The following is a 27,527-nucleotide window of genomic DNA, read 5'->3' as shown; positions in this document are numbered from 1 at the left end:
GCCAATCTAATGCGATACTCGTTTTTTGCTGACATCGGATCGATTTCCGATCTCAGAGATCGGATCGGGACACCCCTAATATAAATAGTTATGATAGTTTAATAGGAAAAAGTCCCACCGTAGATTTGTCGTGAAAATCCGTGAATGCAAAGAGCTTTTAAAAACTGTAAATGTCCTGTTGTCGTGCTGTAGCGGCTCCAACTACGGGAGACAAATTCGTTGTGTGTTTTCGACAGGCTTGGCAAATAAAGATGACATAACATGAGGTAGAGTACAAAAATAGCATAAGAATTGGATTTCTTCCCATTATTTGGATTTAAAAGTATGTCAACTATGTCTGAAAGTAATACTTAATAGCAAAAACAGTCATTCAAAATTCAAGATATTTTATTTTATGTGAACAAACACATTCATAAACAGATTACATTAAAAAATATGAGAAGAATATAAAAAAAAATACTTGCATATGTTGTAATACAAATGTGAATGTATTTGTACACAGTTGAGGATATACATTTTGTATTTGATCATATATTTATCTATAACGCCTAATGTCTGTTGTGTTACATAACTAGAGACGTCATTTTAAACACTGTAGGTTGAAGCTCTCGAATATTTTTAGAATCGAGTATTTGACCGACTACCACATCTATTTTTCAGATAAAAACTGATTGTGCATCCTTAAACAAAACAAGAATTTCATTGTTTGAGTAATGTGATGAATCGTTTCAGCCTGAAAAAAAAAACTGGCTACAGTAATACATTTCGCAGTCGTTCTGTGTATTACTTTTCTACAGTGTATTTTTTTTCCCTGAAAGCCCTAGAACTATGATAAAAATCTATAACATAGTCATAAGGCTTTAAAAACAACAACAACAACAACAACAACAACAAAATGTCTATTGATAAACAACAGTTTATAAAATGACTACGGTGTGCCGCAAACAATGCGAAATAGCAAATATGGAGTCATGTCTACCCCCTGGCTAACTTGTCTGGATAACCTTGGACATGCTCGTCCAGGCAGACTGTCAATTCTTGAACGCGGACCAAGAGCAGGAAGGAAAGCCGACGGTCCCACACGGCTCGGAGGCCGTCGAGAACGCAAGAAGAACAATGGGATCGTGACGGCAGGAAACATCTTTCTCCATTTAGCGTGGCAAAGGCAACAATAAGCAGATGAGCGCTTGACGCCTCCCGCTGCGATGCGTTCAAACAACAAGAGCGCACATTGTTTCGCAACAATGGTATTGATCGCAAATCAGCAGCAGCCAGGGTGGGACAAGTGACCTCAACAAAAGCACATTTTCATTTGAAAATTATAGGTATGGTACAGAGGCTTCCTGTGTTCTAAAACACAGCGCACAAAAGGGACAGAACGGCTAACTGACTACCTGGCCCTCCAGTTGCGCTACTTTTCCATAAACAAATGTAGTGCGGTTCCGCCACTGGCTAGCGGACGCCAGCGACATTGCTTTTGGCAGTACTTCAAACATTCACTCGTTTGAAACTGTAATTCAAGTACAATAATTCGGATTACAGAAATTGCACTTGTTTGTAAAGTTCCCGAAAAAGAAGACGAACTATGTTGCTCTTACACTTTTCTAAAAAGAGCCAAAAATTGGCTGTTGCACTTTCCTAAAAAGCACCCAAATTATTGATGTTGCACTTTTTAAAAAAAAAAAAAATTAAAAAAATTAAAAATTAAAAAAAAGATGGCAATCTAATGATGTAGCACTTTCTTAAAAAAGAAGACAAACTATTGATGCTTCACTTTCATAAAAAGAAGACAACTATTGATGATGTACTTTGCTGGAAAAAGATTGATATTATACTTTTTTTTTTTTTTTTTTTTAAAAGGATTGATTTTGCACTTTTCTCAAACGAAGACAAACTATTGATGCTGTACTTACCTAAAAAGAAGACAACTATTGATGATGTACTTTGCTGGAAAAAGACAAACTATTGATATTATACTTTTTTTTTTTTTTTTTTTTTTTTTTTTTTAAAAGGATTGATTTTGCACTTTTCTCAAACGAAGACAAACTATTGATGCTGTACTTACCTAAAAAGAAGACAAACTATTGATATTATACTTTCCTAAAAAGACAAACTTGATGTCGTAATTTCCCAAAAAGGACAAATTACTGATTTAGCACTTTTCAAAAAAAGAAGACAAACTATCCATGTTGGACTAACTTAAACAGAAACGATTCAAGCTGTTAGTACTAAATCTTGCTATTTTACTGTTGCCATTATTTTAGGATTTTTTATTTCATGCTCGCTACCTTCATTTTTATCTATCACTTATTGCCTGCGTGATCCATTTGTTTTGGTTTGACAGACTTCTGCCTTGGGCGCTGTCAAATGACAGTTTCGCCCAATAAACTGAGCCTGGCAGTCACATGACCGCACAAATTCACGTGAAACATGGCAGAAACAACCGACTGTGTGGTCTCTGCCTGGTCAGCCCTTTGCGGTGTTTCCCCGAGTATAAACAAAGAAAATAAATTGACGATCATTTCTTTTGGCTGAGTTTGCCTTAGATTATTTGACAAAAATGTGATTTGTTATTGTTTCAGTTAAAGTGATATTGTTGGGCTAAACCTCAATTTGCAAATTGTCTATTTGATGTTCATACTTTGATTATTTTTCACTTACACCAGTCATTTTTGGGAGGACTATTGATTACTTTTAGTTGAGTCTTGAGTCCAATTTTTGGCTGCTCTACCGACATCTGCCTTGTTGTTTCCAAGATAAAACTGTTAACAGAGCTGGTTGCCACTCAAAGCCTCCTGCTTGTGGCGAGACTAACAGCAAGTGGCCTCCCTTATACGGCAGGGCCCGGCTGCGGGCGATTACGTTATGATATGATATGAGAAAATACAGAAAGACAAGCAGGCGGCGACGGGTAGACAGAGCCACCATTGTTGCGCGCACACACGGGCCGTTTGTCGGAAGGAGCTGACGAATGATTCATCTGTTTAAAGAAGATATAAAGGCCGCGAGAATGTCACAGAGATATTTACGGTGTCAGGGAGCGTAAAGGTGAAGCACAATGGTGGCATATTAGTCATTCAAACCGCTCGAATTGCTAGAGGACTATGCATCTTATTGCACAATTGTCCCAAAAAAATCCCAGATTACTAGCAACCTTTTATTGCTCGGTGTTTTTCTCAATGTCTTTATGTCTCAAAAGTATTCTCTGTCAATTGACTGTCTGTTGTCGTACAAGGGTGGCCCCGTCTAGCGGAGACAAAGTCCTTGTGTGTTTCTTGGCAAAGTAAAGATGATTCTGATTCTGATGGACACTGAAATAAATCTTAACTTGCTGAAGTACTCACAGTGTGTACTTAAGTAGAAGTACAGATACTTGCACAGAAAAAGATGGTCAAAGTGGAAGTACTCATTCAATTTTGATGGCTTTGCTGGTTAAACAATTTTAAAAAAAAACAAATCTATTTTCCCCTTCAATAAAAAGGAAATGCAAATGAAAACGACATTCACAATTTGGAGAAAGTGGCCCTTTAAACACAACCCTTAATATATTTGAATAAATCATTGTAATTGTTTGACAGTTTAACATCAATAAATCCAAAATATTCCCTTGGGGATGAATATGTACAGTATGTATGGTGCCTTGTAAGTCAACTAGCTCCTCTCTGTTTACCGCCATGTCGTCAGTTTAAAGGCTGTGCGTCAGCAGGCTACGGAAGCTACGAGCGAACCTGTCGCATCACTGGTCATGCTACCTGGTTCATCTTGCAGCTTATAAGATCACGATCTCAATCGAGCAATTCAAATCTCAACTGCGGATGACTTTTGCCTCTCTGTTGTTGTTGTTGTTGTTGTTTTAGTCGTCGTCATCATCATCGGTGGAGGTTGGGGGAAAAAAAAAAGCCTATTGCTGACTGAGTTAGGAGAAGAAAGTAAAGGCATCTGTTTACAAATGTAGGGTGTAAAAGTAAAAAGTAAAACTACTGAAGATACCTGAGGAAAAAAAAAAAAAAAAAAAAATCTACTTGAGTACAGTATCAAAGTATTTGTATTTGGGTACTTCCCACCACTAGCCTACGCATCATAGTTGAACTGAGTCCAAAAGCTGTGCGTTTAGGCTATGATGTCACCCACAACCTGTCTTCCTTCACGGCAGCGGAAAGCTGCGTCACAAAAGCGCAACCTCAGCGCAACCCTGCCAAACAGGATCATCCGGCTCGCGAGAAACTCGACGGCGGTGCCGGTGGGAAATCCGGCCGCACGCGCGCTAAAATACCAGGGAGCTCCTCTTTCGTCACCTCGGGTTTGTTGTCGGGGGGGATGTTGCCGCGGGCGACGCGCTCACCTTTTCACCATGAGACTGAGTGTCCGGTGGGATCCTTTCACCAAGCAGATTGCCTCCTGCCTGAAGCCGCTCAGGGGAATCTCGTTAATGTTGACGAGCTCATCTCCCGCCTCCAGGCCCACAGCTGCCGCCTTGCTGGCCTCCTCCACCTGACACACAAACACAGCGCACCATTCAACACGGACCCCTGTGAGGGCATGAAAAATGTCAAGAAAAAAAACAATCACTTGTAATTGGGAAAATAACAAAATAAAGAAATAATAATAATAATAATAATAATTGCGATGTGATAGCGGCGGTATTAAGATGGGCAAGTCAGCAATTGAAGACCCAGATACCAAATGTGTGCTACATGTGTTTAACGTAAAAACAAAGTCTAAAAGGGATGGATGCCAGGAGCGGGTCAGCTAAGCGTCTTTACGGCTGTCAAACACTGCAAGTAAAAACAAAACGGCGGCGTGACTGACTGCAGACACCTGGCACGAAACGTCGATCGGACGCAAGGTCAGCTGGTGGTGAACGGTGATATTAAACTGACAGGGGACGGGTCAAAGCTGTCCTCGCAGGAAACAAGGTCCCGTCAGTCAAAGTCAAAGGACTGATTCAACCCCTCTACTTTCAAGTAAAAAAAGTACAGACACTGATATGTGCTGAAGTACAGAAGTAAAAATGAATTCTTACTACTCATTTTGGTAACATGACAAAATGGAAAAAAAAAAAAAAAAAAAAAAGCAACAAGCCTATTTTGACAAAGTAACGAGTAGGAAGTACAGTTATGTTTTCAGATATAGGGTATGAAAATAAAATGAAACACTCACGTACCGACATCTGAAAAATCTACTGACGGTACGTACAGTCACAAAGTATTTGTACTTCGTTACTTCCCACCACTGGTTGTCTACAAAAAAATTTAAAAAACACGGACACGATAGCATGTGCCAACCTTGTTCAGTTTATCAGTGAACCGTACGGCGGGGGGGGGGGGCTGTGCGGATGACTCAATGATGCAGGCATGTGTACATTTACAGAACATGACGTGGTCTTTAACCTCAACGCGAGGGAGCCCGAATAACGGCCCACCGTCTTAGCCTCTTTTCATAATTCCTTCCTCATTCCGCTACGAGACAAGGTTACAGGGGGGTTTTATGGAGGTTGGCCGGGTTCCCGACCCGGGCCCGATATGGTCATGTATTCTGTGGAAGAAGCCTAAATCGATGGCTGATGCATTCTCGGTGGATCGCACGCTGCCAACTGCAAAACAGCGCTTTGGATATATTTAAATGTGTTACTAAAACATCAAATAAACACTCCTTGACAAGTCCAAACGCAGAAGTTGCCGCAGCATCAAAGTAGGCTCTTCTAAAACATCTCAGAATTTGAGGACCGTAATTGTGGCTTTCTGGTTTCTTTACGGGTTCGGTGACTTAGCAAACCAGCTCAACACTTTTTAATGTAAAAGTTGGGACTCGAACAAAGCATTCTTTGCTGGCCTAAACACTGGCTGGCATTTCAAAATTGCCTTGCTATAAGTAGCAATGGCAAGAGTCTGTCAAAATTGGAATGGCCACTTCGAGTTGAGTACAAGGCACAAAGAATTTTGAAAATAGGATGATGGAGTCCGGAGAAACTGAGTTTTGTTTTTTATGTTGGAAGAAATGGCCTTTTTGGGGAAGGTTTTTGTGTAATTTCACCGATAGAAATTTGAGTAAAACAATACAACTTCATAGTTTCTCAACATAGCTCCCCGACCCCTTCGTTTCGTCTGCTACTCGGAGAACCCCTTCTCCCATTGTCTGCCAAGTTTCAGTTAAAAATATCCACCAATAAGCTCGTATCAGCCAAAATTCCGAGCGGTTCTCCAAGGTGATCCATCAAAATTACCGTGGCGTTCCAAACGGTGTCACTTGCCCTAAAAAACAACTTAAATAGCACAAATGGAACATTATTTGAGAGAAAAACAGTGTGGGCAGTCGAATAGGTCATGTACCGGTACTTTAGTAATCAGTGCTTTTTTTTTTTCCATCAATTTATTTGTCATGGAGGATTTTTTAGTGCCGTGTTTTTTCTAGAAAAATTCCACAAAATTGGTTCGCCAATGGACATCGCAGAAGCGTTGCAAAATTACCGCCTGGCAACAATGTTAATGCCACCACGGATGAAAACGCTGAACTCCTAGAGCCGACATTCACACAAAACCCAGGAAAGTATTTCCGGAGGGCTGCACTTGGACTCAGCATCAACAACAACAAAGCTCCACTCGGCGAATGCGTCAACTTCAAGTAGTCGAGCATCCTAATGTTCCGCTTGAAGCCTTAGAACATTCTCTTCTTGCTTGGTCCTGCATATGCAGCTACTCCTCAGTGATTACGATACTGGTCAAAAGTGTTGCTTGTTTGCCACTATGAAGGCAAGGATTAGTGACTTAGAGAAGCCGTGGTAGGACAGTGTTCAACCGCGATGGCGAGCTAGCCGCAACTCATATGGAGCAAGTTAGCTTAATGCCTAGCATTCCCCCCCAATAGTTCCCGAGCAGTGGTGCAAGCGGTGAATTCTTTTATTTAGCTGGGAGCTGGTCCAAAACAATGGTGCTGGCAGATGTGCTTGAAGCCGTTTTCACACAATGGCGTCATCAACAAGCGTTATCGTGATTGGTCGGTAGAGTCGGTAAAGATGCATTGTTGTTTGTAGTAAATAACTCAGAATGTTCTGACATTGTTTGTCGTAAATGAATACCGGTAATCATTTTCGGAACAATGGATTGAAATTTCCCGTGGCAAATCTGATGATCTCTTGGCACATTTGTTGCGAATTACTGTCTCAGACAAATGGACGACACTACATCATGTTAAAGTTAGGTGATAATGAGGATCTGCCATGAAAAAGGGGGTACGAGAGTGCATTTTAAGAGCGCCTTGGACCTGGTTTTGAATGTCCCGCAAAAGTGTTTTACAGCACCGAGAGTTGGGGTCGTTCGAGTGCTGCTTAATCACTGCTCTCAGACGCCAAACTGAAGACCTCTTATTAGCACATTTGCAAAACAGATTACACGGGGTTACGCACGTGGAACCGTCAGTTGTAAAACGCATTCTTCTCGTAGCAGCCGCTTATTACGTGGATAGAGGACGAGGTGTTCAAAAGAACGAACACCTCGCCAGCCTCAAGCAGTTTGGCTTTCATGTCAAACAACTGCGTAAATACGTAAAGAATGCGGTGAACGGTACGAGCGAAGAGCCAGACAAACAAAAATAAAGGCTGACTCTCGGGGAGATTTATACCTCCTGTTCTAAACAGTTCGTGCCGCACTCGCCTAATCGGCGCGAGCCACATAGCGTGTCCTTTGTTGACTCTCTTCCTCCGGGCTACAATCAGTCAATGTGCAGCTACCCTGGATGACTGTGAAAATAGTCTCTCGGAGGGGACGTGAGGGGAAGGATGTGGTGTGGGGACGAGGGGAAGGAATGCATACTTTCTGCTGACGAGACGTCCTCGTCTTCTGGCGGGATGCTGACATCAAACCTCACATGTGGTCGGGGCTCGGTTGAAATGACGCTTGACAGGCAACCGGTAAACAAACAGATCCATTCATCCATTTTCTTGAGAGCTTGTCCTCATTAGGGTCACAGGTGAGCCGGAGTCTATCCCAGCTGACGTCGGGTGAGAGGCGGGGTCAGTTTTACAAGAAACTCGGAGTAACACAAATAAACGGCTCAAAGCAAAGCAGAGAAGTAGCTACTCCTTTTCTGAGTATTAAGTTTAGAAAGACACCTACAAACTTTAAATTATGGGAAAAAAATGCATGTCTCCTCTCCTTTAAGTCTGGCCATGAAGGGAAGAAAATACAAAGTATATTTCATGATTTTTGAAGGCAAGCGGAGCATATTTACTCCCCCATATGATATGAAATCTATAAAAGTCCAAAACCCCTCCACCACTGTCACTATTTGATTGAATGTTTGCGTGCTGTGCACTGGATTTTCTTGCCCGACACGACCTGTAATAAAAAAAATAATAAATTCTTAAATCGCTGAAATCTTCCAAACCAGAAAAATGATCTCCAATGAGCCACATTCATTTGTGTGAGCCCACAAAGTCTCTGTACAAAAGGATCCTACAATGAATCCAACGTGTTGAAAACGCACTTGATTTATCCTTGCGTGCGATAAGCGAGACACCACGTTCTGCAACAATATGTCATCCCGCGGAATGCAAACGTATGCACGGGGCGCCGTACCCAGCTGGGTCATGTAAAACGGGATTATTTAAGTTTATCCTGAGTGAGGACTTTTAGGGCCGCCGAGACCTCGAGCATTACCTGAGTCATGAGAGGAATGTTAAGAATTTTAATTAGATCCAGGAAACCGATCCCCCCCCGAAACCTCTTCTCGCACTGTGGACCATTGTGCATACATTTTATATATACACGTCTTCATGGAAATACATAATAAGACTTGACTTTGAATTCTTTTGTATAAATGATTTTAAAAATTTGCTTTTTATGCAGGGGTGTCAAAATATTTTTTTTTTGTCGCAGGCCATATTGTAGTTATTGTTTCCGTCAGAGGGCCGCTACAACTGTGACTTATCATATATATATATATACATATATATACATATATATATACATATATATACATATATATATATATATATATATATATATATATATATACATACATATATATATACATATATATATATATATATACATATATATATATATATATATACATATATATATATATATACATATATATATATATATATATATATATATACATATATACGTACATATACATATATACATATATATATATATACATACACACACAGTGGCTGAAATAAGTATTTAACACGTCACTGTTTTTCTCCCTAAATATACTGAAAATTTCACCAGATGGTGGGAACAACCCAAGTAATCCATACATACAACGAAAGTAGAACAAATAAGATCAGAAATTAAGTTGTGTGTAAAAAGGTGAAACAATACACGGAAAAGGTATTGAACACATGAAGAAAGGGAGGCGCAGAAAGGCATGAAAAGCCAAGACAACACCTAACATCTATCAATAATCAAACAGCAATCCAGCCCTTGCAAATGAATATCAGCTGGTTCAGTCCTAATTGATGGCCTACAAAAAGGTTTCATTGCTAAGGTGTGAGTCAAGGCACATCTCATGATGGGTAAGAGCAGAGAGCTGTCTCAAGACCATCGCAAACTAATTGTTGCAAAATATAACGATGGCATTGGTTACAGGCGCATATCTTAGCTTCTGAACGTTCCAGTGAGCACAGTTGGCGCCATAATACGAAAGTGGAAAGCCAATCATACCACCATAAATTTGTATTGATCAGGTGCTCCTCGCAAGATTTCTGACTGAGGAGTGCAAAGAATAATCAGAAGAGTTGTCCAAGAGCCAAGGACCACTTGTTGAGAGCTGCAAAAAGACCTGGAATTAGCAGGTAATGTTGTCACAAGGACAACAGCGAGTAATGCACTCTGCCGCCATGGCCCGTATGCACGCTCAGCACGCACGACCCCAATGCTGGGGGGGGGGGGGGGAAGCATGTCAAAGCTCGTTTAAAGCCAGTTAAATACTGGGAGAATATAGTCTGGTGGGATGAGAGCAAAATTGAACTGCTTGGATGCCATAATGCACACCACGTTTGGAAGAGAAATGGCACTGCACATCACCGTAAAAACACCATACCAACAGTGAAGTTCGGAGGTGGGAGCATGATGATGTGGGGCTGCTTTTCAGCAAATGGTACTGGTAAACTTCACATTATTGAAGAAAGGATGAATGAGCAAATGTACCGAGACACTCTTGACAAACATCTGCTGCCGTTTACGAGGATGATGAAAATGAAATGAGGGTGGACATTTTACCAGGATAACGATCCAAAACATACTGCCAAGGAAACTCTCAATTGCTTTTAAAGAAAAAAATATATAAAGCTGCTAGAATGGCTCAGCCATTCACCTGACTTGAATCCGGAATATGAATTCTGACATAATTGGTTGTATATTGTACAGATGATTTAAAAAAAAAAAAAAAAACCAGACAATTTGGAATGAATTGTGATATTGTTACACAGATTAAACAGGTAAAACTGTGCCGGAGAGCAGTTTACAATGTCATTAAATAGAACCCAATACAATTGACTTATAAAAGAAAAAACATTATGGCAGAAAATACATACTTTGGAGCGACAGTATATGGAATAGATTGGTTCATCTATGTACCTTTATTTTTCCCTACGCTACAAATAGAAACACTTGACTCTGTATCGGGTAACAGTATCTGGTATCTGCTATCATCTTGCCCCTGGTCCCACAAGCTACTTTCTTGCGACGCAGCAATGTGGTACATACCTGTCTTGGCTGCTCAGCACAATATGGCCAAGTCCACAATATGGCAGAACCTCCTAAACTAGTGAATGACTTCAGCTCCGGCTGGCTATTCTCCATGCTCCCAGCGAGTGTTGTCATTTTGCATTTGCACGTTCGACTGCTTGTGCCGTTCAATGACCGGCCGGCCGAAAGTGAGGAGAGAGAGAGAGAGAGAGAGAAAAAAAAAAAAACTCAACAAGCGACGGATCCCAACTAGAGAAATTCATAAGTTGGATCACTCGTATCTCAAGGCACCACTGTCTACAGTGTAACAAAATATCGCTGCACTGAAAAGGTTAAACTCTCAGCAGGTGCACTTTGGCTGCTGCTTCTCGTATGCGTGTGGTAATGAAATATTAACAGCAAAATGGTGTCAATATCAAACTGCAGTCTTCACTGATCATTTTATACAGTGACATATTAAGGCACACTTTTTAATGTGGTGGCCGTGGCATCCAGTTAAAAAACAAAAAATAACAAGCGTTCTACCCCCTGCCCCCCCCCCCCCCCCCGGCTTGAACTTTGTACCACCTTCGGGTCGATGCTGAAGGCAGCGACAGGCACAAACTGATGACAGGTGATGGCGTTTTAGCACCGGGAATTAAGCGTCCAGCGAGGCCTTGCTTGGTAAATGATTACACAGGCGACATGGACGCACGGATCGCACTGTGACAGGAACACCCTGTAGTCTGCGTTGTAGCAACATACAGTATAATACCACTCACCAAGTTCCGTCTATGACATTTTATCGAGTGGAAAAATGTCAAAACTATTTTTCTGTAAACAAGCACATTTAAAGACATTCAATGACAAAAAAAAATCAATCAATCAAAATCACTACCAGTAAATTCTCGAATAAATAGAATGTAAAAAATGACATTCAACTATAAATATTTAATAATATATAACATCTTAAATAGTTTTGTGTTAGAAAAGCAACAAAATTATTTGTCATATTTTTAGGAAAGTACAATGGCAATCAATAGTTTGTCTTTTTTTTAAGTACAACATTCAAATTGTGTCTTCTTTTCCCAATGTAAAACATCAATAGTTTGTTTTCTTTTTAGGAAAGTGCCACATCAACCTTAACAGCCTTTGTTGAGGGCGCACGCAGCTCCTTGTTTTGGAGCAAGAAACACAGGAAAACACGCAAAACTGGCAAATTTTGGAATTGCGCGACCTCAGGGAAAAGGTTGCGGTGCATTTAGTGGCTTACACATGCAGCCCACATAGCACGGACATAAAGTTTAATGAGTTACAGGAAAATAAGTTCCGCTCTTTATTTTTTTTTTTTCCCCCTCATATTTCCTGTCATTCAGTGTTTGTCGGCAATTATCAAATGACACGGACGAGAGGAAACAACACTGACAAAAACTCTTGCAACACCAAACGTTATTGGCTATGGAGCGTTTTGGTCAACTACCATGTTGAAATCTACTCATTAAGCGATTTTAAAGACCAGGTGAAAATTAGCCCGTTTTGAGGGACCGGCCCCACTGTACTGCGAGGCCAATGCTGAGTATGGCTTTCGTTACCATGACAACTAGAGGCAAGTGACTGCAAAGCACACGCGAGCTCACCGATAGATAGCATGGATTCCATTTTCACTCATGGAAGCAGCTCTTCAGCACCAAGCCACCCAGTTACATTTACTGTAGCGGATCCGTGCATGTGGTGTACAATTAAAAAATGTTGTTGTTTTTCTCTCTCTCTTATATCACGATTTTGCTCTCGTACAGTAAGCGACCACCTAAAAAATCTTAAACTTTTTTACAATTACAATGTGTTCGTCAAAAATATATACCTTTATTTCTGTAAAATTACATCTTTAATCTTGAAGTCATGCTTTTTTTTTTTTTTAGATTTAAGATGTAATAGTATGAGAATAAAGTTGTACATTTTCGTGATTCGAAACTTGTATATTTTTGTTTAAAGTTGGAATTATATGAGAAAAAAAGTTGCATATTTTATATAATGGGACATACAGTCAAACATACAAATATAAAATGAGAACATTCGCAAGGAGCTGCTGAAGGCCACAACTCACGCAAAGACGCTCACACACACAGACTTTACGTTCCCTTTAAAATATTTATGTTTTTATACAATACAGTGCTATTTTTCTTTAAAACACAAAAAAATGTGGCAATTTTTGGGAGCTGGGACAGATTAATGGCAAAAATTATTTCAATGAGGAAAATTGATTTGGAACACAGTCAGTAAACACCCGCAAAGTCACAGTTTGGCATTCACAAATTCGCTTGCACTGGATTTTTGGGGGAACGTATCCCAATTTATTAAAAATGATTCGTATTAATCACCTATTCGCTGTTTTTGTGCTCAGGCCAAAGCTATGTCTAATATAAAAATTGTGATTTTGGCACAATCTTTGTGCTGTCTTGGTGCCAAGTAACTATGTTGACGTGGGGGGAGGAGCTTCATTTAATCAAGCTACAGCGTTACCAAATAGACAAAAAAAATGATATTTTCCGCCATCTTCTGGCATGTATAGTTAGGAAACTTTTGGGTGGTGTTCACAGTACGAGTAAATTGCGTCACGGAACAGAATTAAACCCGAAAGTCCAGGCACCACTGTATTTCTATACAGTATACAAGCAATTCAAAAGAAACTCTTCCATAATATGCCCCCTGTAAATGATCCGAGTTCTGGGCCGGTTTACCTTGGTGATGAGCAGGGGCTCGCGATGCTCCAGCCCGCCGCGGAGCGTGAAACCCCACGGCGCGCCTCCGGAAAGCGACACTTCCAGGAGCCTCCAGCCGCCGTCCCCGTCTCGCGTCCTGGAGTCCGAGTCTCCCGCTTTCGCCGTCACGTGCCAGTGGCCGCCGCCGTCTATGTAGTGTGGATCTACCTTGTATTGCTCTGAATCCATGGCGCTAAAGAAGCGGAAGAAATAATGATGATCATCCATGTTCTATAGACCTTTCCACTACGATATCGCACATACATCCGGGTGGCAATAGCTACGCTGACACCACTAGTAAACATTACGTCACTTGACCACAGCAGAACTAAGTTAATGTGTTTAATGTTATTAGTATTATTATTGTTGTTGTTATCATTATTTAAAATGTTTTTTTTTTCTTCAAATGCAAATTTCTGCAGCAAGCCTTCTCAAATTGCATCTCGTCACTACATTATGCGGTGACACTCATCTGACCGAACTGAGCAAAACCATGGCCATCGCTAATGCTACTTCAACTACCTGAGAAAAGTAGGAACTGAGAAGAGGAGGAAACACGACTAGTACTACTAAAATCCCTTTAAATTGCGGACCCTTCATCCAAGCTCATTTAGGTCAGCAGTGTGGGCGCATTTCGACTACCTGGTTATGAACAAAGATGAAAATTGCATTGTCCACAACAGACTAGTTGCCAAAAGTGTTTCAAAAAAAACTTCCCAAAGTCACGTCGAACGTGTTAATGCACCTTGAAACGCACCAGTCCGAAATTCTGTCAACTCTAACAAATGCATTTATTATTATTATAGATGGCGTTCCATCACGTAATCGGCATTTGTATGTCCGCCATGTTGACGTTTGATATCAGAATGATTTTCTAACCCTCAATAAGCACAACAATAAAACAATGTGTCGACCGCCAACATGGCGTTGCGTGACATCACGTGAACATGATCTATTAATAAATTATATGGATTATAAATACAATAAATATTTGTATGAATATGTTAACAAAAAAAACTATTTAATAAGACATGTTTTTAAATTAATTTACTTATTAAAAATGTTGTTTATAAAAAATCGAATCATGAATCGAAGCGTGGGTCAGAAGTGCGAATCGAATCTTAACTTTGGTTGATCGTTGCAGCACTAGTAAAAATTCATTTGTATTTTTTAAGCAGTACAATTACAAGTCTGCACTTTTTTTTTTTAACTTTAAACAACTGTCTGTACTTCTACTTAAGTACCTAGTGAGTACTTTTTCCACCTCTCCATAAAAGTAATTTTAACACTACAACTACACTTGCTCTTAATTTAAAAGACTTCAACGTTGGAAACAATTTTTTAAGGGGGTATTAAATGCCTCGTTTATTTTTTTTAACCATAAAAACCTAATAAATCACCGTGTTTCTTGTGTTTAAACACCTGTTGTCAGACAGTTGCCAGACGGCAACTTAATGCTCTTAGCACAAGAAAGTCCGAATACAAACACAAAGAAGGGGGAGAGACCATCTTGTCCAGCAATAAACGCAGCAAAAACTCCAACAAACACCTTGACTAAAACTCTTTGTCGCGGGGGGAAACGCTAAACTAGGCTGCGAATAAAGTTTTACCCAAAACAACGGCGGATTTAGTGTTTAAAAGCGTCGCCTTACCTGGGAATGCAACTTGTGGATCAACCGGTAGGCGATCACTGACCGACCGTCCCCGTCGTCTCGTTGGCCGCTCAGTCAGTCAGTCCGGACGGGTGCCACTGCTCGCTAAATGTCCCGGTGTCGCTTTTACGCATTCTTCATCCTTTTATGTGGTTGGAACGTCGCTCGCCCGACACAAATAATGCGAGAGGCTCGTCTGGTTGTGGGGCTGCACTTAGGCGGCACAAACAGCCGACGCACTTGCCTCACTCACTCACACACATACACACAGCGGTTAGCTCACTTAGCATTAGCCCCCATTTGGCCACCGTAGATTGGGAAAACGCCGCCATTGCGACCCCTACCGACAGCCACTGAAAGTGCGGAGACGACATGGAGCAAACGAAATGACTACATTACCCATAAACCCCGTGGCGAGGGCGATAACCATCAAGTGACAGATTCACCAGATTAGCTAGCTAGCTCGCTAAATAGAGAAATGTTTTTTTCTTTGCATTCAAGAAGGATAGTAGGAAATAGTGCTTGCAATGGAAAAACAACAGAAGAAAATCAAAATCTATAAAATATTATGACCAATCTTTAAAAATGTGTACTTTATTTAATACAGCGCAAGGTAGTCATTGCATTCAAATAGTTGAGTACGCAACTTTGTACCAACGTTGGTTTCAGCAATGGAGTAAAAAAACAACAACAACAACAACAACACAAGAAACATCAATGGGATTGTGCCTCACAGTTCTGAGGACAGGGGTTCAATCCCCTGCCCCGCCTGTGTGGAGTTTGCATGTTCTCCCCGTGCCTGCGTGGGTTTTCTCCGGGCACTCCGGTTTCCTCCCACATCCCAAAAACATGCATGGTAGGTTAATTGAATAATCTAAATTAAAAAATGTAATTAATAGGTGTGAATGTGAGTGCGAATGGTTGTTTGTTTGTATGTGCCCTGCGATTGGCTGGCAACCAGTTCAGGGTGTACGCCGCCTCCTGCCCGACGATAGCTGGGATAGGCTCCAGCACGCCCGCAACCCTTGTGAGGAGAAGCGGCTCAGAAAATAGATGGATGAATTAATTGATACTTAATTAATTAATTACTCAAATAGTCTGAGTAAGCAACCCACCAACGTTGCTTGCATTGTGAAAAAAACACACGAAATCTATAAAATATTCATACAAATCTACCAGATTTTTTTTCCCCCTCAAAATTAGTTCTAGCAAATTACCACATGCAAATCATAAATAATATTCTAAAAAATAATTCCTTTAAAAAAATAATACTTTATAAACACACGCTTCTATTAGCTATTAAAATATGTAACTGGGAGTGGTGATAAAAAAAAAAAAAAATAGCTGCTTTATTAGATATGGAAGTCAACATAATCACGTGTTTCCATGTCGACCAGTAGATGGAGCCATTTCATTATTATTTAACTGGACAGCGGACGCGTGAGTCAATGGCGGCGAGCACAGTACTCTTGTGGCGCATCAAACCATTGAAGTTTCCAAACCAAAACAAAACCCTCCAATCAGCAGTTTCTGGTGCAGGAGAAAGAAAAGTAAACCAAACCAAATAAAACCTTCTACTGCATCCGTGCAAGTAGCAACAAGCTGCTTGAAGTGGGAATTTGCACTTGGTAGGGTGGGAGTTGGCAGACCGAAGTTAAAAAAAAAAAACAAGAACATCAACAAAACCACAGGGCACAGGCTCAACTTTTCACCTCTGCACAGAGGGGAAGTGAGTTTTAATGTTTAGTCTCACTTATGTGCTGTTTATTTGCCAGTGCAATCTTGTTTCAACTGTGCGGTTTTGATTAAATGAAAGATGAGAGCCTTCTTTTTCATCACCAGAGTGTTTTAATTTCAGGCTCCATTTTGCAAACTCTCCTTTTGCAAAACTGTGAACCCCGGCTATATCGCAGTTCATTTTTCGCGCCTCCGCTAAATTGCGGATTTTTAAGTCGTCGCTTTTTATGGATCTTTACAAGTGAATTTAGAGTTTAGTGCTACATTGTGGTGTAAAATGCACTGACCTCTACTGGAAGACATACCACGTAATAGAATAAGAAGAGGCAAAGAAGGCCCCCTACTAAGCCCCAGTAATAGCCGCTGTGCCCACAGAGCAAAGAGGAATGTATGCCTGTTTGTATGTGTTTCCGTTTTGCGTGTGTTAAAGTCGCATTTGTTTGAAGCTTCAGAATCAACATCATCTTTATCGGCCAAGTATGTTACTTCAGAGATGTGCAAAATTGCCAAAGTGTCACTATGAAATTATGGCAACAATGTCAAGGGGAAGAAGCTGTTCGAATGTTTGCCGGTTTTCGTGTACATTGTTCGATTGCGCCTACCGAGGGAAGCAGCTGGAAAAGGTGGCGACAAAGTGTGTGCGGTGAGTCCGAGACAATTTTGCTTGTCCCTGTCTTAGTTTTTTGCAGCGTGCAAATCCTCAAGAGTGGGTATGGGGGTACTAATGATTCTCTCGGCTTTCATTGCAGTCGGATTTTGTCCTTTTTTTTGTTGCAGCACCAAACCAGAATGTGATGGATGAGCACAGGTCGCTCGATATCTCAGATTTTACATTTTGAAATAAGGCTTTAACATAATCAAATGTGGAAAAGTGATTTCTCCAAACATTAATTGGAGACAGGAATCAACCTAGAGTACAATCAATGTGACAATTTTGGAGGTGTTAGTGCACTATAAAAAAACACACACACACACACACACACAAACAAGTTTTTATGTTTTCTTTGCCTTGAAATTTTTAAATGCATTTTTGAACAAATGTTAATTATTTCCTTGGGGAATTTTTTTTTAAATGGAGTGGAGAAAAAAAACAACAATATATATGTAAAAAACAGTCAAACACACAAATGCAAAATTAGAACACTTGCAATGAACTGCTGTAGGTCACAACTCACCCCAGACGCTCACACGCAGACTAACCGGCCGAGCCGACTCGAGCTCTTGATGTTACTCACTATTTTTCTTTATAAAACAACAAAAAAAGTTGTTTTTTTTGGGAGGCTGGAACGGATTAATGACATTTCAATACATTTCAATGGGGAACGTTGATTTGATTGACTTCAGCGGCGCTAACGCAACCCAAGAAAGTGACAGTCAAGTAACATATAGGACGCGCGTGTGCGTTTAAAAGTCACAGTGATTGAGAGCGAGGACAAGGCAGACCTTTCTTGTCTTCTTTTCCCTTCCTCTCGCCGCGTCGCCATGGCGACGGCCCGAGTGTGACAGTCATGTGAAAAGGAAGCTGATTGGATTAAAATAGTTGCCGCGATCAGGGGGTCAGCAACACGGCGAGCGTACTAAACACACAGCGCCTCGTTCAAACGCACGCATGAAGCACAGGCGCTGAAAAAGGGGCCACAAAGGCGTTCGTTCTTATTTATATATATATATATATATATATATATATATATATATATATATATATATATATATATATATATATATATATATTTTTTTTTTTAATTATTATTTTTTTTTTTTATGGGACGGTGGGAACAGTGTCCAAGGGAGAGATTGGAACTTTACCGAGAACTGTTTGGGTGTTCACCACATTTGCAGAGGTTCCCACAGAAACAGGCACTGGTCGGTGTTTGAAGGGTCACAAAGAGGCCACGTCATGTAAAGTGTCGATCAGTGGCGGTTGGTCAATAGAGGGCGCTTGGGTGCAGGCCCGCCACTGACGGTGGTCATCGAATTACTTTCCTTTACTCGCTGTCTGCCGGAATGACTATTTATTTATTTCACGTTTTACTTCTCCTCGTACCTCTGCAATTAGTAGAGCATGCCCAACCGGAGAAAAGTCCTCCAGTTGCCAACTGCTCTATGTGGAACAGTGGGGATGAGGTCCACAGGGGAGTTGGAAACACTCCTGAGAAAAAAAAAGATCATAAAAAAAAAAAAAAAAAAAAGCTAGCTAGCTGGTTAGCGATTACCATAATCAATAAGCAACCATAAAAATGGAGCCTCTTCATTTCTTTGCAGGTGAACACAGTTAGAAATTCAGCAGGGGGTCAAATCATTCTCAAAATGTGTTAACAAACATTTATTTGGACTACTTACAGTGCTACTAACTATTCTTGCTGCTGTTCATAGTCCTACCTGTCCATGTAAGGTGTATTCCCTCCCTTCCCACCTCATCCCAGCTGCATCCTCTTCCTCCTCCTCCTCCTCCTCGTCTCTCCAGCTCCCGTGTTGTCCAATTGCAGCAGCGAGGACGGCAGATGTGCGGCAGAGGAGCGGATCATAAAAAAGCACAGGGCCCTGAAAGAGGAAGTGAAGGGGACCCGGTGAGTTATTGCCCCCCAAACGTACACACCGGGTCCTGGGAACAGGGAACTTCTCACGGCAGGAGGGCATTGGAAAGGTTGCGCTAAACTCTGTGTGCTCCTTATCTCCTCATCATGTTCATCACATCACACCTTGCTGTCATAATGCTGCAACACAATATACAGTACAAAAAGCAGCAGAGATTTAACTGTAATAAAATCACTGAGGTAAATGATTATTTTTTATTTTTTTTCCCATCGCTACATGTTTGCATAAATGCTGTATAACTGTTCTTCAGGGTACAGTTCATGAGAATCATATGCAGTTGTGGGCACACATCCAATACACAGCCTCGACAGATGGGAAATATGTTTCCAAAAAGTTACACCTGGCACTTGGATAATTTTTTTTTAACATACAGTATGCAATCGTCAACAGGACATGAAATTATGATATTTTGGGGGGGGGGGGGGGGGGGGGGGGTAGAACACATTTAATTTGACTATTTTCTTATATTATATTATACAGGGTTAGACATCTCCCCGTCAACATTAACTCTTAGCAGGTTATACATTTGAGCTGTTGGTCAGAACACACACTTTTTTATTTATTTTATAACTATTCCCCATTAATTCTTTAGGCGGTGGCCAGAATACACATACTTGTATTTTAATATGTATTTATTCATTTATTTTATATCTATTTTATTTGCTGTATTTTTTTACAACTGTTTATTATTTGTTACACTGTGCTTATTTTGTTTATTTACAGTCATATTTATTTTGCTTTATTTTATTGGTATTTATGTATTATCTTTTTTCCATTTCTTTTATTTTGTTTTACGGGTGGTGGCCAGACTAAGAGACACACTTTTTTTTTTTTTTTTTTGGTGAATAGCTGTTATTGATTGATTGATTGATTGATTTGTGATTAATTATTTGTACTCATTTTATTTTCCTTCATGTTTATTTGATTTTTAAAAAAAAATTATTTATAGCTAAATTGTATTATATTTTATTTAATCTTATTTGAGTGAATGCGAGAGGTCGTCCTGAATTCTAGTGCTGACGGCCCTTCATAATCACCTTCTACACGCGCACACAAACGTCTCACAGTGAGTGTGAAACAAGAGCTCTCTGACTGCTCTCAGGTAGCTGACAAAATTGTCACCAGATGATGTGATTTAGTCGTGTTCCGGAGTGTTTGTATTGTCCATTCTTCGCTCCTGCCCGGCCCGCCCGCCCGCCGCGTCGCCTCCATCTGGTAAACATCAGCCACCAGCATCACCACAACTTCATCACTCTCCACCTCAACCACGAACATACTTGCACTGCCTGTTATTTTATTCCATTTATTTTAGAATGATTTATAATTTTGGGACGCGGTGGCAAGAAAGTACACCTTTTGAGGCATTTATTTTATTTGTAATTTTGAAATCTTTTTTTTTTCATTTCATTTTTCGATACAAAGAAATGTTCCCTGCCTTTCTCACCCACAACTGAAAACGCACTCACACTTACTACTGAAATGCTCTACTAGAATATAATAAAACAATCTCTCACGTACACAACAAAAAAATGTATTCACTCGCGAACACCACTGAAACACACACACACACACCTGAAATGCTCACTCACACAAACTAATAAAGCATTTTCAGCCACACTACTGAAACATTCTCTCACACACACACTACTGAAAAACTCTCATGTGATTACTTAAATGCTTTCATATTATATACTGAAACATTCTCACACACACAACTGAAACACTTTTAATCACCCTACGAAAACACATTCACACATCTCTGAAACACTCTCCTATAAAATATTGAAATGCTCTCTTAATATACTGAAATGCTCTCACACATGCAACACAATTTATTTTCACTCACATTCACTACTGAATCGCTCTCACGTGCACAACTGAAACACTTACATGAACTACTGAAACATTCTCAAGCACACTACTGAGACATTCTCACACAAACTAATAAAGCATTTTCAGCCACACTACTGAAACATTCTCTCACACACACACTACTGAAAAACTCTCATGTGATTACTTAAATGCTTTCATATTATATACTGAAACGTTCTCACACACACAACTGAAACACTTTTAATCACCCTACGAAAACACATTCACACAACTCTGAAACACTCTCCTATAACATATTGAAATGCTCTCTTAATATACTGAAATGCTCTCACACGTGCAACACAATTTTTTTTTCACTCACATTCACTACTGAATCGCTCTCACATGCACACAACTGAAACACTTACATGAACTACTGAAACATTCTCAAGCACACTACTGAGACATTCTCACAGAAACTACTGAAACACTCTCATGTAATATATATTCGAACATGATCTCATGTAAAATACTAAAATGTTCTAACACAAACAACTGATACAGAAACTAATAAAAGGATATCAACCTTACTACTGAAACGCTCTCATATAATTCGATCGCGACTCAATTTTCTAATGAGCAACAACAACTGCACCTGTTACAAATACTGTAATGCTCTCACATTCACAACTAAAACATTCACTCACATGCACTGTTGAAATGCTCTCACACGCTACACTGAAACACTCACACAAACTACTGAAAGACTCATATAATATAAACTTAGAAACTTAAAAACGATCCACTCACATGCACTATTGAAATGCTCTCACAGTCCACCCGAGGTACGATATAAATAGTGCGTGTAAGTGTTTTTGCCTGTTTATGTTTTGCCGTTAACAACTTGAAATGGGGGCGGTTGAGGGTAAGGTTAGACTTGCCCGCCCCGAGACCTTTGCTCAAGCCAAATATGTATGTCAGTGTGTGCGTTCGTTATGGTGGTTTGCAACCTGACAGAGGTCACGCTGTTACCTTTCGGTCTCCTTTAGGTTAAATCCGTCCTGCGGGCTCCCACCACTAAAAACACAACGCGCTGGCAGGAGAGTGGCCCAAATAAAATAAGACTCTGGAGCTGAAGTCACAATTGACAGAGTTTCTTTGGAAATGGAAAACTGTCTAAAACATTGTCCATCCATCCATCCATCCATTTTCTGTACCGCTTAATCCTAGTGAGGATTACGTGGTACAGGTCGTGGGCTCTAAAACATTGTATGTTATAAAAACAAACAATGAAATAGAATGTAAAGAAAGTAAACAGTTTTTGCCACATTTTTTGCTTCAATTTTAATGGACACTGTGCTGCTCCTTCTGGTGTGCACCTTGGCCAAATACAGTACAATAGAGCCAAACGCATATAGTGCACTGTACATGGAGCAGGTCTCACCTCCTTGGCAAGTCGCAGCATTATTAGTCGTTCTTCGCAGAGGATAAAGAATATATCCCTGTAGTTATTGTTATACTATCTGTCTACATGTGTTGCTTCACCGTTTGTGTTCAAATATTTCATGCTTAAGGGGTTATAGCATTGCAACACAGATGCTATTTGTTAGCCCATCTATGGCGTTTTGCATTGTTTTTGGCATTAAGCGAAACGCAAAGGCAAACAAAACTATGTACTCGTATCCTCGTTTTTGCTCGCAAGTCAAAGCACAAAAAAAATCGGACGAGTAGCTCGAAAATCTCGTAAATCAGGTAATGCGTATTTTAAAGCATCACTGTACTAGAATCCTGATTTTTAGGATTTTTTTTTTTAATGGTACATTCATGGGTGTAAACATTTATATCGAGGGTACGGAGAGGAAAAAGACATCTCAATATATTGTGTGTGCTTGTGGCGTGAACTTGATTTTTTTGTTTTTGTTTTCGGAGACTACGGATTATTTCTAGTCTTTGCATTGATTTCTGTTGTGCAAGGTGGCGAGTGCTTGGGCTGCTCACACAAATGAACATTTTGGACGTGTATGTTGAAAATCCTCTCTAGGGGTTTTCTCAAATCTGAGTGGCCTCAGGGTCGTCTTGCTCCAAACTCAAATGGCACGTGCAGAAGTGCAAAAAATGTTATGAACGGTGACGTGGGTGGCGGAGGATGAACTTTGCTGTCTGCCGGTGTACTTTCCCACAGTGTGGCGTAGTATAAATAGCTGGCAAGTGTGAGGTAACAGAGGAATTGTCCCACACACCTGTCAGCGCCATAGGTCACCTGACCTTTTCCTGCACCAAAAATGTATGTATGTATCATGTTTTTTTTTCCAAGCCATTGTTATTGAATGACTTGCACAGTACACATACTTTCTGTAGTGCCCTCGCATGTGGGAAAGGAGAGCCACAGTCGCCGATGCACTTTTAACTGTAAAACACAGCAAGCACACTCACACGGCTGCTGTAGACCACGGCTCACGCCCCAACACTCACACGCAGTCTCGCCGAAGTTGAAGTGTTTTAACAATTGTATATATATATATATATATATATATATATATTGGGTTCGGCTGGATTTGAACTCCATTCTGGTGAGTTTTATTTCACAGCTCCTTGGTCTCTTGCTTAATTCAAAGCTTGATCAGGGAAGAAGCCCTTATCAATGGTTGAGCATGCCCTGCTTGCCTGGGAAGCCCTCGCGGAAACGTGCATTTTCAGGTCAGTTTTCAGGAGGTGATAATCAGTCCTAATTATACCCCCCTGTAGTTTCCTGTCGCCGCGGGATCTGCTTACAGGCTACGGGCGAGATTAGATCGTTTATGCTTCCGTCTCAGCCTGTTGGAAATCTCACACCATCTGCTCCAGGTCTAGGAGCATGCGTGTCCATTTCTGTGCACTTTAAAAAAAAAGAAAAAACAAGCAGAGATGGCAAATGTACTTGTACTCTTGAGTAGAAATTTAAAACAAAACCCCACGTGAAAGAAACCTCATAAAAATAAAAACTCCAGCTGAGTAAAGATACCTGGTCACTTTACTTAAGCAGTCACAAAATATAAAGTATGATGTACAATCTAGGAGTTGAACCGATGAGTCGCCTCGTTTTCGCATCAACGTTTTAAGCCTGATGTCGACTAATCGCTAAGTACATGTTTTAGGCATCTCTTGTTCCAATCTGCAAATTTAGTTTGACTTGGGTCTGGGTCTGCTGGTGTCGCCGGACTATAACCCTCTGTGAAGCAGCGAAATGTCCGGCCAACTAGGCGACACAGTCCTCATACGTCTGTGCGGGTCTGAGAGTCGAAAAATAAGATGGTGGTGGATGAGATTAGCGTTTCGCCTCGCTAGCTTTGGCTCTTCCAATTGCCGCTAGTCTTAAAGGATTTATGGCCCCGGTACCTCGGTACTGGTACCTCGGAATGAGGGCAGCGGATTAAAGTGAAGCTCCATCTTCGTCGACGAAACTGGTCCGTGGCGCAAAAAAGGTTGGGGACCGCAGTACTTTGCTAAAAAACGTCATCGATTAATCGACTCGACTTTCATCACATTGGAGTCAACTAGAAAAACAATCTCTAGTCTTCACGTTAAACTAGAAAAAAATCTCTCGTCTTCACATGAAACCGGTCCGTGGTGCTTCAAAAGTTGGAGACCACTGTACTGTACTGAAAACTATCAACAACGTCATCAATTAATCGACTTCGAATCAACATTCATCACATTCGCCGATTGGCATCAACTACAAAAAAAATCTGGACCGTGGCTGCAAAAATATCAACGACGTCATCATTAAATCCACTTTGAATTGACTCTCATCGCGTTGTAGTCGACGACAAAAAAAACAAACCGACTGCTAGTACAGAAATCTGAACGCCTGCGTCATACTGAATCTGTTTATGATCAGGTGAATACTAACTATAGAAATGTGTCATGTATACAGCACATGCAGTTCCTCCTGGATGACAGGTGCCTATTTGGTTTCCCATGGCTATGGAAGACGGCGTGTTTATGGTTTTGTGCTTGTACACACACACTGGCGCATAATCAGTCACTCCTATCTGCCTCCCACAAGCACCCCCCCCCTTGCGGCATAAATCGGCCGTCTGACAGCTGGAGTCGCCCTGACCGATACACTCCGAATTAGCGTGAAGCGCTTCAACTTTGATGAGAGTCTGGCTTCGAAATTGTGGAAAAGTGTGCAAAACCGACCAAAGAAGTCAGGAAGCATCCAGTGGTCAAACACAATCTGTTATGGGACGCTGGTTGACCTCTGATTTTCAAGATGGGGTAATAGTTAGCATGACAGTTCTGGGGTTAGGGATTTGCATCGAATCCAAAAATCGTTCCAAAAAGATGCTTCTTCGTTGTACGTTTTCAAGAACATTTTGAATCTTCCAAGAATGACGTCATATTTTTCAAGATTAAGATTTACTACCTAGCCTAGGGTAGGTTAACTGAAGCCTCTAAATTGCCCCTCGGTGTCAATGTGAGTGCGAATGGTTGTTTGTTTACATGTGCCCCGCGATTGACTGGCGACCAGTTCAGGGTGTACCTCTCCTCTCGCCCGAAGATAGCTGGGATGGGCTCCAGCGCGCCCGCGAGCCACGTGAGGCTAAGCGGAACGGAAGATGAATGAATGAATGAACGGAGACTTGCTACTTTAATTTGGTAAGATTGTTACTTCATTCTCAGAATAATTTTCATTGTGGTCCTTAGACTCCGTTGTACATTTGCCTTGTGTTTTTTGAAAGCCATCAATGTATATGCTTTGTATATTCAAAGTTAAATGTCCTACATTGAAATGTCAGATCATACTGTAGCAGTTTTTGTTTTTTGGGGGTTAAAGTAACACAATTCAGAAATAGTAATATTATAATATAACAAAATCATTTATAACATGTAATAGAGTACATTTTGGAAATAGCGTTCGTGAAACTTCCTGTCAAAGGCAAATTCATACTTAAAATTGGATTTGAAGTTTCAGACTTGGATCTGTTTTCCTTTGGAAGTCTTTAATCAACGTCCGTGGCAGGCGGGGACCAATGCCAGTTTTGCCGCTCACCAGGCCGACCCACGGCCTTTCTCAGCGCATCTTTCCCAAGGCCACATGTGGAGTGACATCATTCAGAAAGCGGTGCTGCAGATTGGATTGTCAAGCCGTCACATGACTGCAGCGTTCGGTACCCGGGCCTTCAGTGGGGACTAACCTGACTTCATTGACCTCTTAATGCCACCACTTTCACATGGAAATGTTAGTTAGACCTTTTCACCATGACGTCACACAATAGCTGCATGACGGCACCACTTGTAAACAAACCCTTTTATATCATTTGACCAAGGCAGAGCGATTGAGAGAATGGGTAATGGCTTGATTGATGATTTGAGTAAATAATAATAGCATGTAAAGCCTGAACAGTGCTGGTCCGAGCGTGGATCCCTGTGGGATGCCATGGCTAACTTCTACACGCTCAGATTCTTTATTTCCAATTGATATGAACTGTAACCAGCCGACAAATAGGATTTGAACCAATTTAATTCCAATGGCATGGTGGTCAATTGTGTGAAACGCCGCACTAAGATCTAACAGGACTAGTACAAACACGGGAAAAACAACAAAACAACAACAAAACAAGAAAAAATATTCATAAAAGTGTTATTTCTGTTCTGTGATAGGGTTTAAATCCGGATTGAAAGTTATCAAGTAAATAATTGCTTCGCAAAAAGTCACGTAAGTGTTTGGCAGCTACTTTCTCGAGAAACCTGGACAGAAAAAAGAAGCCTGGATATTGGTCTGTAATTAACTAAGACATCCGGTTCGAGATTAGTATCTTATTGATTACAGTCATTTTAGATGATTCTGGTACATCGCCTGTATAAATAAAGACATCTCAAGAGAGACGATAATAAAACAGCTCCGCAGTAAAGACACAATTCTGCGTTAAAGCAGATTGATCAGGTTTATTTTCCCTGTGGTCGAATGGAGGACAGAGCAGCAGGAGACCTGCCAAGTGTTTCTCTAACGGAGTGTAAAGACAAACAATCGGCTGCATGACACATGGGGACTGGGGGGGCTTGACCTTTTGATGAGCCACAGATTTACACCTGGATTATTCTCATTGATGAGGGATAATGAGTAAGGGATTAGCGACCGTTGAAATAGATTGTGTCAATGCAGATGTCAGCCACTGAGAACTAGAGTGGGCCAGCTCCATTTCTGTCATTCTTAAGTGCAGAAATGTGAGTCACCCAATCTCTTTTAGTGGACTCTTGCTTGCAACCAAGGTTAAGTTCCAATTTTGACATACAGGGGGCAGTCCATTATT

General features: G+C 40.7%; 1 protein-coding gene across 5 annotated transcripts in view; it reads right to left on the bottom strand.

The window, feature by feature from the left end:
• The window catches only part of shroom2a (shroom family member 2a), a 39,018-nt gene extending 23,596 nt beyond the window's left edge, over positions 1 to 15,422 (bottom strand). For 2 of the 5 annotated variants that reach the window (XM_061779022.1, XM_061779024.1), the window contains exons 1-3: positions 15,088 to 15,422; positions 13,415 to 13,628; positions 4,343 to 4,491 (exon numbers count right to left, since the gene is read on the bottom strand). In XM_061779022.1, coding sequence (XP_061635006.1) covers positions 4,343 to 4,491; positions 13,415 to 13,624 — 359 coding nt within the window. In that variant the 5' untranslated portion in view covers positions 13,625 to 13,628; positions 15,088 to 15,422. The remainder of the gene's footprint in view (positions 1 to 4,342; positions 4,492 to 13,414; positions 13,629 to 15,087) is intronic. The other 3 variants (XM_061779025.1, XM_061779023.1, XM_061779030.1) reach the window with 3 other exon arrangements.
• Positions 15,423 to 27,527: the final 12,105 nt, after the last annotated feature.

The sequence above is a fragment of the Phyllopteryx taeniolatus genome, chromosome 7 (assembly GCF_024500385.1).
Source record: "Phyllopteryx taeniolatus isolate TA_2022b chromosome 7, UOR_Ptae_1.2, whole genome shotgun sequence".
Taxonomy (NCBI): domain Eukaryota; kingdom Metazoa; phylum Chordata; class Actinopteri; order Syngnathiformes; family Syngnathidae; genus Phyllopteryx; species Phyllopteryx taeniolatus.
This window is presented reverse-complemented; position numbering and strand designations above follow the sequence as displayed.